This window comes from Mytilus trossulus, chromosome 4 (genome assembly GCF_036588685.1).
Source record: "Mytilus trossulus isolate FHL-02 chromosome 4, PNRI_Mtr1.1.1.hap1, whole genome shotgun sequence".
Classification (NCBI taxonomy): domain Eukaryota; kingdom Metazoa; phylum Mollusca; class Bivalvia; order Mytilida; family Mytilidae; genus Mytilus; species Mytilus trossulus.
The window spans coordinates 6,591,322-6,604,235 of record NC_086376.1 but is presented as its reverse complement, the minus strand read 5'-3'; the positions used below and the strand labels follow the sequence as shown (position 1 = coordinate 6,604,235).

General features: G+C 32.4%; 1 protein-coding gene across 2 annotated transcripts in view; it reads left to right on the top strand.

Moving 5' to 3' along the window:
* LOC134714568 (serine/threonine-protein kinase 32B-like) overlaps positions 1–12,914 on the top strand; it is a 99,405-nt gene that overhangs the window by 68,789 nt on the left and 17,702 nt on the right. For both annotated transcript variants that reach the window (XM_063575919.1, XM_063575920.1), the window contains 2 exons: positions 7,032–7,135; positions 9,998–10,114. In XM_063575919.1, coding sequence (XP_063431989.1) covers positions 7,032–7,135; positions 9,998–10,114 — 221 coding nt within the window. The remainder of the gene's footprint in view (positions 1–7,031; positions 7,136–9,997; positions 10,115–12,914) is intronic.

Sequence of the window (12,914 nt, the reverse complement as noted above, 5' to 3'; positions counted from 1 at the left end):
GACACAGCTGTGCTTTTTTTATACCCGCTAAAGAGTTGTATACTAAAAATTTTTTTTTTATCAATAAATATATATTATATTAATTGTGTCATCTAAGAACTTGTATTTTGCCAAAAGATGCATACTAGTGAATGAAAGTGGTGCAGTTCATTTTGCTTTGGTATATAGAATTGAATTACAATTGTTCATGTTATTGGAATGCATATAAAAATACATATGGTACAATGTATATGATATTTAGTGAGTTTATCAAGCAAAAGTGAATAAGAAATAGGTATAAGCAGTTACAGGTACTACTGTACAATCTAAAACAATGAGAAAAACTAATACCGTAAAGAGAATTTCATATTTACAAGTAAGTTTTGTTTTTGCGTTGAATAATTTTCTTCTATTGTTTTAATTGCAAATATGGGAAGTGGTTGAAATGCTAATGAGACAGCTGTTATGGCCACAGAGCCTTAATTGAAAACTTCTTTTTCATTCATACCGGTAGATTTTGCCTGGAGTTAGAAACATATCTGCCAACTTTTCAAAATGCACATGGGGGTTTTACGTGAAAGATGGTTCATATAGTCATACAAAACCTTCAAGGGGGCCTTCAAATGGAAGCAGGACAAGTCGCCCCACTGGCTAATCGCCCCACTTTTTAAAAAAACACCACAAACTGATTTATCAAATCGCCCCACATGTGAAATTGGTTAAATCATGTTAAATATTACTCCTGCCAACTCGCCCCACATGTGAAATTGGTTAAATCATGTTAAATCAGGGTTCTCGCTAAGGATTTTTGAAGGCGAGTCCAGGGACTTGTAATTTTTGTCCACGGTGAGTCATGGTAACTGTGTTCAGTTTATACAAAATATTTCACTATTGATGTATTTGTGGACTCACCAGTTTTGAAAATGGTGAGTCCAGACAGATTTTGATGAGTCCAGGACTCATGGACTTGCCTTAGCGAGAACCCTGTTTAATATTACTCCTGCCAACTCGCCCTACTTATAAAAAAACGGTAATTTTTAGATTAATATATATATAAATAATTAAAAATAAAAAATCGCACATCTTTAATGAAAACTAATCTACACAGAATACAAACAAACCAAAAATTAATTTAATTACTATTATTGATATATACTGAAATTATAATTCTAAAAAAAAACTGATTGTTGAAGAATAAATGTAAGTTTTGAAGCTTAGTTATTTGCATTACAATTGAAAAGAAACCTGTTAATTGTATCATAAGGCAATATAAGGAATTGAACTTATATTCAATGGGATAACATCTTTTTCCATACGTGGGGCGAGTTGGCATTACTAAATTCATCCTGGTTAATAATATATTTATCTAGATTTCACCGATTTCCATTAGGTGGGACCAGTTGGCAGGAGTAATATTAACAGAATTTAACTTATATACAACGGTATAACATCTTTTTACATAAGTGGGGCGAGTTGGCATTACTAAATTCTTCCTGGTTAATAATATATTTATCTAGATATTATCGTTTTCTATTAGGTGGGACGAGTTGGCAGGAGTAATATTAACAGGATTTATCACAGTTCACAAGTGGGGCGATTTGGTAATCCAGGTTGGGGCAGTTTTTTTTTAAAGTGGGGCGAGTTAGTGAAAAAGTGGGGCTATTTGCTAATGGGGCGATTGTCATGGATTCCCTTCAAATATATTCTAATGTGGTTTTTGGCTTCTTCTTGCATTAACACGCTTATAGCCATTGTTGAATTAATTGTTTTCTTTAAATAGTCGACAAAATTGCTCTTACAAAATTTCCATTTGGGAGCCTGGAGCTCGATGGGGGAAATACTCTGCAAATACTGACAGTTGGCAGGTATGGTCATCAAAAAAGTTGACATGTTACTATCTACATTTACCATTATGTTACATTTTACTTGATGTTCTTGCTATACACACAGTACAGAGACTAGTCAATCTTTGTGAACTATTTTTTATGGGAGTCATAGAATATGCGTATACAATCAATAATTAAAAATAGTCTATTTATATTGAAAAGGAAAAGTTCTTTTATGTCTAAAGAAGAGGGACGAAAGACACCAAAGGGACAGTCAAACTCATAAATTTAAAGCAAACTGACAAGGCCATGGCTAAAATACATTTCATGGCGAGGCGCAAAAAATATACTGTAAACAGTAGACTATAGATATAGGTGAACTAGGTACAAAAGAACTCTAAATCTTAAATTCTACAAACCACCTCTGTTCTATGGAAGATAATGATATAACTGGACTAGAAATACACACAACCTGTAATTAACTGCCTTTACAGCGCTTTCGCGCTTTGATTTATTATTGGCCCAGTTTTCAAGTTGGTCCAAATCGGGGTCCAAAACTTAACTTTGTTTGATTTCATCAAAAATTGAATAATTGGGGTTCTTTGATATGCCAAATCAAACTGTGTTAGTAGATTCTCAATTTTTTGGTCCTGTTTTCAAATTGGTCTTCATTAAGGTCCAAAGGGTCCAAAATTAAACTAAGTTTGATTTTAACAAAAATTAAATTCTTGGGCTTCTTTGATATTCTGAATCTAAACATGTACTTAGATTTTTGATTATGGGCAAAGTTTTCAAGTTGGTCCAAATCAGGATTCAAAATTATTATATTAAGTATTGTGCAATAGCAAGAAATTTTCAATTCCACAGTATTCAGCAATAGCAAGAAATCTTCAATTGTACAGTATTGTGCAATAGCAAGAAATTTTCAATTGCACAGTATTGTTCAATAACAAGAAATCTTCAATTGACAGTATTGCGCAATAGCAAGAAATATCTAATTTCACAATATTGTGCAATAGCAATCAATTTTCAATTAGAGTTATCTTTCTTTGTCCAGAATAGATATTTGTGCAATAGCAAGATATTTTCAATTGACAGTATTGCGCAATAGCAAGAAATATCTAATTTCACAATATTGTGCAATAGCAATCAATTTTCAATTGGAGTTATCTTTCTTTGTCCAAAATAGATATTTGTGCAAAAGCAAGATATTTTCAATATTCTTTGTAAATCTTAGTTATCTTTCTTTGTCCAGAATAGTAGTTGAATCAACTTAAATCATTGTTTTATACAATAATCAATGTATTTTCACCATTACTACCAACTGATAAATTAAAACAATTTTTACCATTCAGTGATAACAAGCACTTTTTTAGTTCACCTGGCCCGAAGGGCCAAGTGAGCTTTTCTCATCACTTGGCGTCCGTCGTCGTCCGTCGTCGTCGTCCGTCGTCGTTAACTTTTACAAAAATCTTCTCCTCTGAAACTACTGGGCCAAATCAAACCAAACTTGGCCACAATCATCATTGGGGTATCTAGTTTAAAAAATGTGTGGCGTGACCCTGTCAACCAACCAAGATGGCCGCCACGGCTAAAAATAGAACATAGGGGTAAAATGCAGTTTTTGGCTTATAACTCAAAAACCAAAGCATTTAGAGCAAATCTGACATGGGGTAAAGATGTTTATCAGGTCAAGATCTATCTGCCCTGAAATTTTCAGATGAATCGGTCAATCGGTTGTTGGGTTGCTGCCCCTGAATTGGTAATTTTGAAGAAATTTTGCTGTTTTTGGTTATTATCTTGAATATTATTATAGTTAGAGATAAACTGTAAACAGCAATAATGTTCAGCAAAGTAAGATCTACAAATAAGTCAACATGACCAAAATGGTCAGTTGACCCGTTTAGGAGTTATTGCCCTTTATAGTCAATTTTTAACCATTTTTCGTTAATTAAAGTAATCTTTTACAAAAATCTTCTCCTCTGAAACTACTTGGCCAAATTAATCCAAACTTGGCCACAATCATCTTTGGGGTATATAGTTTAAAAAATGTGTGGCGTGACCTGGTCAACCAACCAAGATGGCCACCACGGCTAAAAATAGAACAAAGGGGTAAAATGCAGTTTTTGGCTTATAACTCAAAAACCAAAGCATTTTGAGGAAATCTGACATGGGATAAAAATGTTTATCAGGTCAAGATCTATCTGCCCTAAAATTTTCAGATGAATCGGTCAATCGGTTGTTGGGTTGCTGCCCCTGAATTGGTAATTTTGAGGAAATTTTGCTGTTTTTGGTTATTATCTTGAATATTATTATAGATAGAGATAAACTGTAAACAGCAATAATGTTCAGCAAAGTAAGATCTACAAATAAGTCAACATGACCAAAATGGTCAGTTGACCCGTTTAGGAGTTATTGCCCTTTATAGTCAATTTTTAACCATTTTTCGTAAATTAAAGTAATCTTTTACAAAAATCTTCTCCTCTGAAACTACTTGGCCAAATTAATCCAAACTTGGCCACAATCATCTTTGGGGTATCTAGTTTAAAAAATGTGTGGCGTGACCTGGTCAACCAACCAAGATGGCCGCCACCGCTAAAAATAGAACATTGGGGTAAAATGCAGTTTTTGGCTTATAACTCAAAAACCAAAGCATTTTGAGGAAATCTGACATGGGATAAAAATGTTTATCAAGTCAAGAGCTATCTGCCCTGAAATTTTCAGATGAATCGGTCAATCGGTTGTTGGGTTGCTGCCCCTGAATTGGTAATTTTGAGGAAATTTTGCTGTTTTTGGTTATTATCTTGAATATTATTATAGATAGAGATAAATTGTAAACAGCAATAATGTTCAGCAAAGTAAGATCTACAAATAAGTCAACATGACCAAAATGGTCAGTTGACCCGTTTAGGAGTTATTGCCCTTTATAGTCAATCTTTCACCATTTTTCATAAATCTAAGTAATCTTTTACAAAATCTCCACTGAAACTACTAGGCCACAATCATCTTTGGGGTATCTAGTTTGAAAAATGTGTCCGATGACCTGGCCATTCAACTAAGATGGCCGCCACGGCTAAAAATAGAACATAGGGGTAAAATGCAGTTTTTTGCTTATAACTTTGAAACCAAAGCATCTAGAGCAAATCTGACAAGAAGTTAAATTGTTAATCAAGTCAATATCTATCTGCCCTGAATTTTTCAGATGAATTGGACAACTGGTTGTTGGGTTGCTGCCCTCCAATTTGTAATTTTTAAAGAAATTTTGCCGTTTTTGGTTATCTTGAATACTATTATAGATAGCGATAAACTGTAAACAGCAATAATGTTCAGCAAAGTAAGATCTACAAATAAGTCAACATGACCTAAATGGTCAATTGACCCCTTAAGGAGTTATTGCCCTTTATAGTCAATTTTTAACAATTTTCATTAATTTGGTAAATTTATGTAAATTTTTACCAAATATAGTTCTCTGTTACTAATGGGCAAAGTTCATGATAGATATCATTGTAAGAAGCAAAATCGTTCAGTAAAGTAAGAACTTCAAACACATCACCATCACCAAAATACAATTTTGTCATGAATCCATTTGTGTCCTTTGTTTAATATGCACATAGACCAAGGTGAGCGACACAGGCTCTTTAGAGCCTCTAGTTTTTTACATTTTAATATTTTATGATGTATTTAAATGAGCAGTTATTGTTGCAAACTCCATTAGAAATTTGAATTGAGATCAGTTTTGGAATAAGGGAAAGTTTTTCTCATTTCAGATTTCATAAATGAAAATAAAATTTCTTCAAATATTTTTTTGAGAGGATTATTATTCAACAGCATAGTGAATTGCTCAAAGGCAATTTTTTTTTTAAAGTTCATTAGACCACATTCATTCTGTGTCAGAAACCTATGCTGTGTTCAACTTATTTAATTACAATCCAAATTAAGAGCTGAATCCAGCTTGAATGTTGTGTCCATACTTTCCTCAACCGTCAGGGTTCAACCTCTGCGGTCATATAAAGCTGTGCCCTGCGGAGCATCTGGTTAGCACTTGTATTTTTTACTATTTGATTAAACTGGTAACTTAATTTCATCCATATTTTAACTCCCATAAACTGTACCTTGAAACAAATGTAAATTAAAGTCTAAAATAATTCAGAAGACAAACGCTTTTTATAAAGCTATATTCAAAAGTCAAAATAATTCAGGGATTAATGATGATAAAGTTCAATGGGTGGACATAACCAGTGACACAATGTTCAGGTATGTAGGAAGTGAACTTTTGAGGTTTATTAAATAGATGAAGTTTGAAGTTATCATTTTATAATATAGCAAATACTATACTTTCTAAAAAATACTATAGTTATATATTAAACGTTTATTCATTCACATCATGCAAAATGTTTTTTTTTTAATTCATTGTAATCAGATGTAATCATGATTACTTTGCCAATGTAATCATTAATTTAATCAGACACTTTCAGAAATGATGTAATCGTTAATTTAATTTAATCGTACAAATGACAATGTAATTGTAATTTAATCAATTACATTGAAAGTAATCGGACCCATCTCTGATAGACAATATACAGGAAATTGTTATTAAGTGTCAATTGAGGAATCAAAATGAGTAAAGGAGATAGAGGACACATTGGAGCAAGAGAAATCAGGATTGACTTTATCACTAAATAGATTACTTACTAACAGGCTATTATTTGAACTTGGAATTATTTTTAATTATGGAATTTGCATAATTTCTTGTGTTTAAATTTTTTAATAAATTCCATGTTTATTTGGTATTATGATCTTTTGAGCATTTAATAACACTTTCCATACAACATATTTTGGTTAGATAGTGTTGTGGGCGGCACAGTACATTCTATTGAAAATATACTATTTTCTTTGTAATAGAAAGTGTTGTGCGCAGCACAGAACATTTCAGTACAGAATAAACATGGAACTTATTAAAAATTTCAATAACAAGAAATCAAGCAAATTCCATAATTAAAACTAATTCCAAGTTCAAATAATAGCCTGTTACTTGTTCCTTTGGCCTATTGACATCATATAATACAATCACTTTTATTTCATATGACATCAGACATTTTCTCTTGTGATGTCAAATTTCTTTCAGGAAAGAATGTGATAGGTATCCTTTAATGACAAGACAAAAAGCAATTATGTGTAATGCAATAGAGAATGTATGACTAAGTCTTCTTGTTTCTTTGTTTACAGCACCAGAAGTATTTGCCTGTGCTTTAGATGAGTGTCCTGGCTACAGTTACCCTGTTGATTGGTGGTCGCTTGGAATTTGTGCCTATGAAATGCTGAAAGGAAGGGTACTTTTATTAATTCTATTTTTTTCCAACTCAATTCATATCTTTATTGCCATTACACCATACATTTATAGCATGTGACACAACATAGTAAAATGAAAACAATAAATATGTTTACTTTGACCCTAAAAATCTTAGAATTTCAAAAAACTTGAACTGCACACTTTATCTGATTTTTTTTTATTGGATATATAGTATTACAAACACTAATTTGAGAATCTTTATATTTCCTTAACAATAGAAGGCCATTAAAATGTTCAGCTGAATTTTACAGAGTTATCTCCCCGTAGCGTTATGTACCACATTAAATCAAAAGCAGTTGTACCAAGTTTGAAATTGAAGCCTTTTTTTGACAGTCTGACATGAGAGCTATTGAGATAATGACTACTATTAGATGTGATAATTTATCATTCAGAATCTGGTTATATAATATCTGTTGATTTAATGTATAGATCAATGATTTAATTTAAAGTTACAGGAAATTAGATTTTTTTAATGAAATTGAATTATCATTTTCACTATGGGGATTCTATTGTAAATCTATTACATTTATAAATTCCTCATTTCAACTGTGTGCAAAAATGAGAATTAGAAATATAAAAAAAATATGGAAAAATAAGGAAGTACACGTAACATAATTTCTAATTGAAATGTCTCACAGTCTGTGACAGTCGCAATTTTCAAATATAGATTATTTCATAGCAACTCCTATTTAGGGTTAATGTAACTTTATTTTTTTGCAACATTAAAATTTATTTTAGTTTGGGAAAGTAGAGAGTGTATGTACTGTGCTAGTTTGATGTATTAAAGAACATTTTTCTTTATGAATTTTGAGAGCTAGAAAGTTTATTCAGAAAAAATGCTTAAAATTATGTATTAAGCAGAGTTGTGGATAATATGAACTCTGCCAAGTGGTTGTCTTGCGCTCAATGTCAACATTTTGGTTTCTGGAAAAAATTCTTGAACATAAAAATTTGGTTTTACTTTGGTAAATAGTGCATCATTGGACAAGTATTAAAGTCCCCTATTGACTTAAGGGTCAAAGATCAAATTCACAAATTTTAAGAATACTGTATTGTGAACTTGTGATAATATCTTTTGAATCATACCTCATATCTGTCCCTATCTTTGATATATAGAAACTCTTATAATTTTCAGGTCAATAGGGCAAATGTCTAGGTTATAGCAGTAAGTTAAAAACTGCAATTTCAGCAAATGTCGTGTTTCCCACCATTTGACATGAATGTTTTTGCAGACTGTCAAGTCCTCATTTAATACAAGAAAAAAAGATTGTTTTCTCTTTGAAAATCCATAAAGATTGCAAATCAACAGATGCGTCTATGGTGCTTCTGTAATTATTTAAAAGTTGCAACGGTAATCTTATTATTCTCGCACAAGTAAATAATCAAATTGATATTATTGGTTTTGACCCTGTTCTTGTAGAACTGAAGAACCTAAACTGCATACAAAAAGTATTTACAAATATATTATTTAAGTAATTCAAGCACTGTAATGTAATATATATTTAGTTTATGATATTATATTTCTCACCATTGGTAATCAACTTTAAGCAGCTTTAATCTACAGTCCTCATTGTACTCAACAAAAAAAACATTGTTTCTCCCTCTGAAAATCCACACAGCTTGCAAATCAGCATATGCATTATAGTGCTTCTGCAATTATTCAGAAGTTGCAATGGTAATCTGATTATCCTCTCACCAGGAACTTGTCAAATTGATATTATTGGTTTTGACCCTATTGTTGTACAAAAAATGTAGTACCATAGAACTTAAATTGCATACGAAAAAGGATTTTTTACAATTTCAGTGTAAGGCTGTATAGTTTATTATTAATAAGTACTTCAGACACAGCATTGTAATATATCTGTTCATGCATTCTCAATATATAGATATTAGATAATTATAGTAAAATGGATTTGATCTAGATTTATTAAACTACTAAATGAGTTCACTGGAACTTTCATGTAAAACAAAAAAGGACTGCACACATGACTATTTTATAATCGTTTATTTGTCATTGTGCATTTGTGAGTGTGAATGGGATTGTCTGTCAGAAGTTTTAGATAATACTGAAATATAGAAGTTAGGAAAGTGTTACGAAAGGACATGTATTTAAGCAACTTCAGGTTACTGTATGTCCTTCAATAATGAGCAAAATACATACATCATAGTTAGGGCCCCAGGATATCAAAAGGTAAAATAATTAAAAAGAGAAAACCAATGGCTTCTAATTTCAGCTTAAAAAACATTACTGGTAGAACAATCATACAATCTTACAATCTCAGTGTTGATAACCTATTGATATTACTCGTTTTATTTCACTTGACTGGGCCGGGTTTAAAAGGTTCGCTTATAAGAAACCAGTCCATCTACAAATAAATGTTAAGGATAAATGTCAATGAAGTACCCCGTCATTCTTTTTTAAATTCCTTTGGTAATATTGATAGGGGATTAGAAATCTATAATAATTGTAACGGTAACCATCCTTATCACACACATCTTTAAATAGACTGTCCTTGTGTAAACTAATACATTAAGCTCCACCCAATCAGTTGAAAAAACATTGGTAACACAGTAGATGAACTATTTATCCCTCAAACATTATGAGATGGGATACAGCTAGGGTAGTATGGTTGACATTGGTGGCTTCAATGACATCCATTGTATGCAGGCGACTGGCTTGAAATAGGTACCGAAAGAAGTTGCTTAGTTATTAATGTTTAATAGGATTCATCCTTCCTCTTTAAACTTGGGATAACATTGCAACAGTTCAACATTATTATATATATATAAGAACAAACTGTAAAATTTCTATTTAAATTCTGTTTTTCTTTGATTTTTTCAGCGTCCTTATGATATTCACACAGGCACCTCGATCTTAGAAATAAAACAGATATTTATGACATGTAAAGCTCACTACTCACAGTCAATGCATGAAGGAGTGAAAGATCTAATAAAAGGGGTCAGTATTTATTGTAGATCATTGTCTTGCAGGTGTTTAATTTAAGCTTGCGTATTTTGCCAGTAAGATAAACATATCCCATTGGTAGAACTTGGGCCCTAAACAAAATTTAGAACAGCATTAGTTGAAAAATATTGTTAAAAAATTAGAAAAAAGGGTAATATTCATGTCATTATTTGTAAAAAAAAACCCAATTATTCTTATTCCATCTGAAAAATCAGCTGGCACCCATTTACTTATATTTTAATAAATAGTATTAGGCTCTTGTACATGTAACTTTATTTGAAGTCAGGAATGAAAATAGTTTTCCTTGCTTCAAATTGAGTGGAATAATATAATTTCTGGTTATAAATATAATTAATTTAAAAGACTAAAGGTTTGTTTTGTATATAGGTCTGTTTAAGCTAGCTCCTCGTTTCTTTCTGGTTTTTTTTTTTAGTTTAATGAAAAAAATCAGATTTAAAATCTTTGCTTTTACCATATCTTTCAGTTATTCCTACGCATGGAACTTTATACTTTACATTTTCACAGATTTTGTTTTTCCTCTTACAACAGAACTTTTTGATTTGCAAAAAAACAAAACACTTTGGGGTCATAGAGCTGTAGTGTAAATCATGTATGTCAATTTAGGTGGATTGAGAAAAATTTGTATTTCTTGGAAATGTTTATTAGCTCACCTGGACCACAGGGCCAAGTGAGGTTTTCTCATCACTTGGCGTTCGGCGGCTTAAACTTTTACAAAAATCTTCTCTGAAACTACTGTTCCAATTTAACCAAGCTTGGCCACAATCATCATAGGGGTATCTAGTTTAAAAAATGTGTCTGGTGACCTGGTCAACTAAGCAAGATGGCCACCATGGCTATAAAAAGAACATAGGGGGTAAAATCTAGATTTTGGCTTATAACTCTGAAACCAAAGCATTTTTGCCATTTTGGTTATCTTAAATACTATCATAGACAGAGATAAACTGTAAACAGCAATTATGTTCAGCAAAGTAAGATCTACAGTTGACCCCTTAAGAAGTTATTGCCCTTTATAGTCAGTTTTAAACAATTTTCATTAATTTAGTAATGTTTTGTACTTCAAAATATTTTCCTCTGTCTGTAACTTAAGGGCAAAGTTCATTACAGATAACGAAAATTGTAAGTAGCAAGAATGTGCAGTAAAGTAAGATCTACAAACACATTACCATTACCAAAACACAATTTTGTCATGAATCCATCTGTGTCCTTTGATTAATATGCACATATACCAAGGTGAGCGACACAGGCTCCTAAGAGCCTCTAGTTTTATGGTTTTGCTTAAGTCTGCAATGTCAGCTTATAGAAAACTTTTATATATCTATATTTAATTTAGATTTCTGGTTCACCTATATCCATAACATCTACAAAAATTGGTATTCCACAAATTAATTATGAATCCAAAGTAATTTCAAGATTTGTTTTTCAAGATTTATTAGGAAAACACTCAGACACATTTACAATGTGTTACAAGAGGTCATTATTGATAACATATATACATTAAATATGACATAAATGAACAAGTGATTAACAAATTAATACAAACAAAATTTAAAGAAGAGAAGACAGTTTTCTGATAAACATTGACAATTTCTTATATAATTCAATATTGCAGAGTGACAAAAGACCTTCCATTTTTACTATGTTTGGATTATTTCTATAATACTGTGGTAAATATCTGTTTCTCAAATCTACTATCTCTGCATTTTTACAAATAAATAATACATGGTACTCATCACCAATATCCTCTTTGCATAAATTACATTTTCTTTCTGATTTTGGTATAGTGTACCATCTACCAGTTTCTATAGGCAATCGTAAGTTTGCAGTTCTGAGTTTTGAAATCCAAATTCTAGATGACTCTGGTAAATTAATAAGGTATCTTTCTATTTCAAAATTCTTTTTGAACAGTGAATAAAATTGTCCACGTGATGTGGTGTGTAAATCACTGTACCATTTTTGTATGAACTGGTCACACCAAATTTGTTTTACTAAAGCCTTTTCGTATACAGCAAACTGGTTTAAAAAAATAAAGCTCATGCCTAGCTCATTAAATATAGATTCTATGTGGTTTATCCACTTGAAATTCACACCATGATTGCTTTTTAGCTCACCTGGCCCGAAGGGCCAAGTGAGCTTTTCTCATCACTTGGCGTCCGGCGTCCGTCGTCGTCCGTCGTCCTGCGTCCGTCGTCGTTAACTTTTACAAAAATCTTCTCCTCTGAAACTGCTGGGCCAAATTAATCCAAACTTGGCCATAATCATCATTGGGGTATCTAGTTTAAAAATTGTGTCCGGTGACCCCGCCAACCAACCAAGATGGCCGCCACGGCTAAAAATAGAACATAGGGGTAAAATGCAGTTTTTGGCTTATAACTCAAAAACCAAAGCATTTAGAGCAAATCTGACGTGGGGTAAAAATGTTCATCAGGTTAAGATCTAACTGCCCTGAAATTTTCAGATGAATCGGACAACCTGTTGTTGGGTTGCTGCCCCTGAATTGGTAATTTTAGGGAAATTTTGCTGTTTTTAGCTCACCTGGCCCGAAGGGCCAAGTGAGCTTTTCTCATCACTTGGCGTCCGTCGTCCGTCGTCCGTCGTCGTCCGTCGTCGTCGTCGTCCGTCGTCGTTAACTATTACAAAAATCTTCTCCTCTGAAACTACTGGGCCAAATCAAACCAAACTTGGCCACAATCATCATTGGGGTATCTAGTTTAAAAAATATGTGGCGTGACCCGGTCAACCAACCAAGATGGCCGCCACGGCTAAAAATAGAACA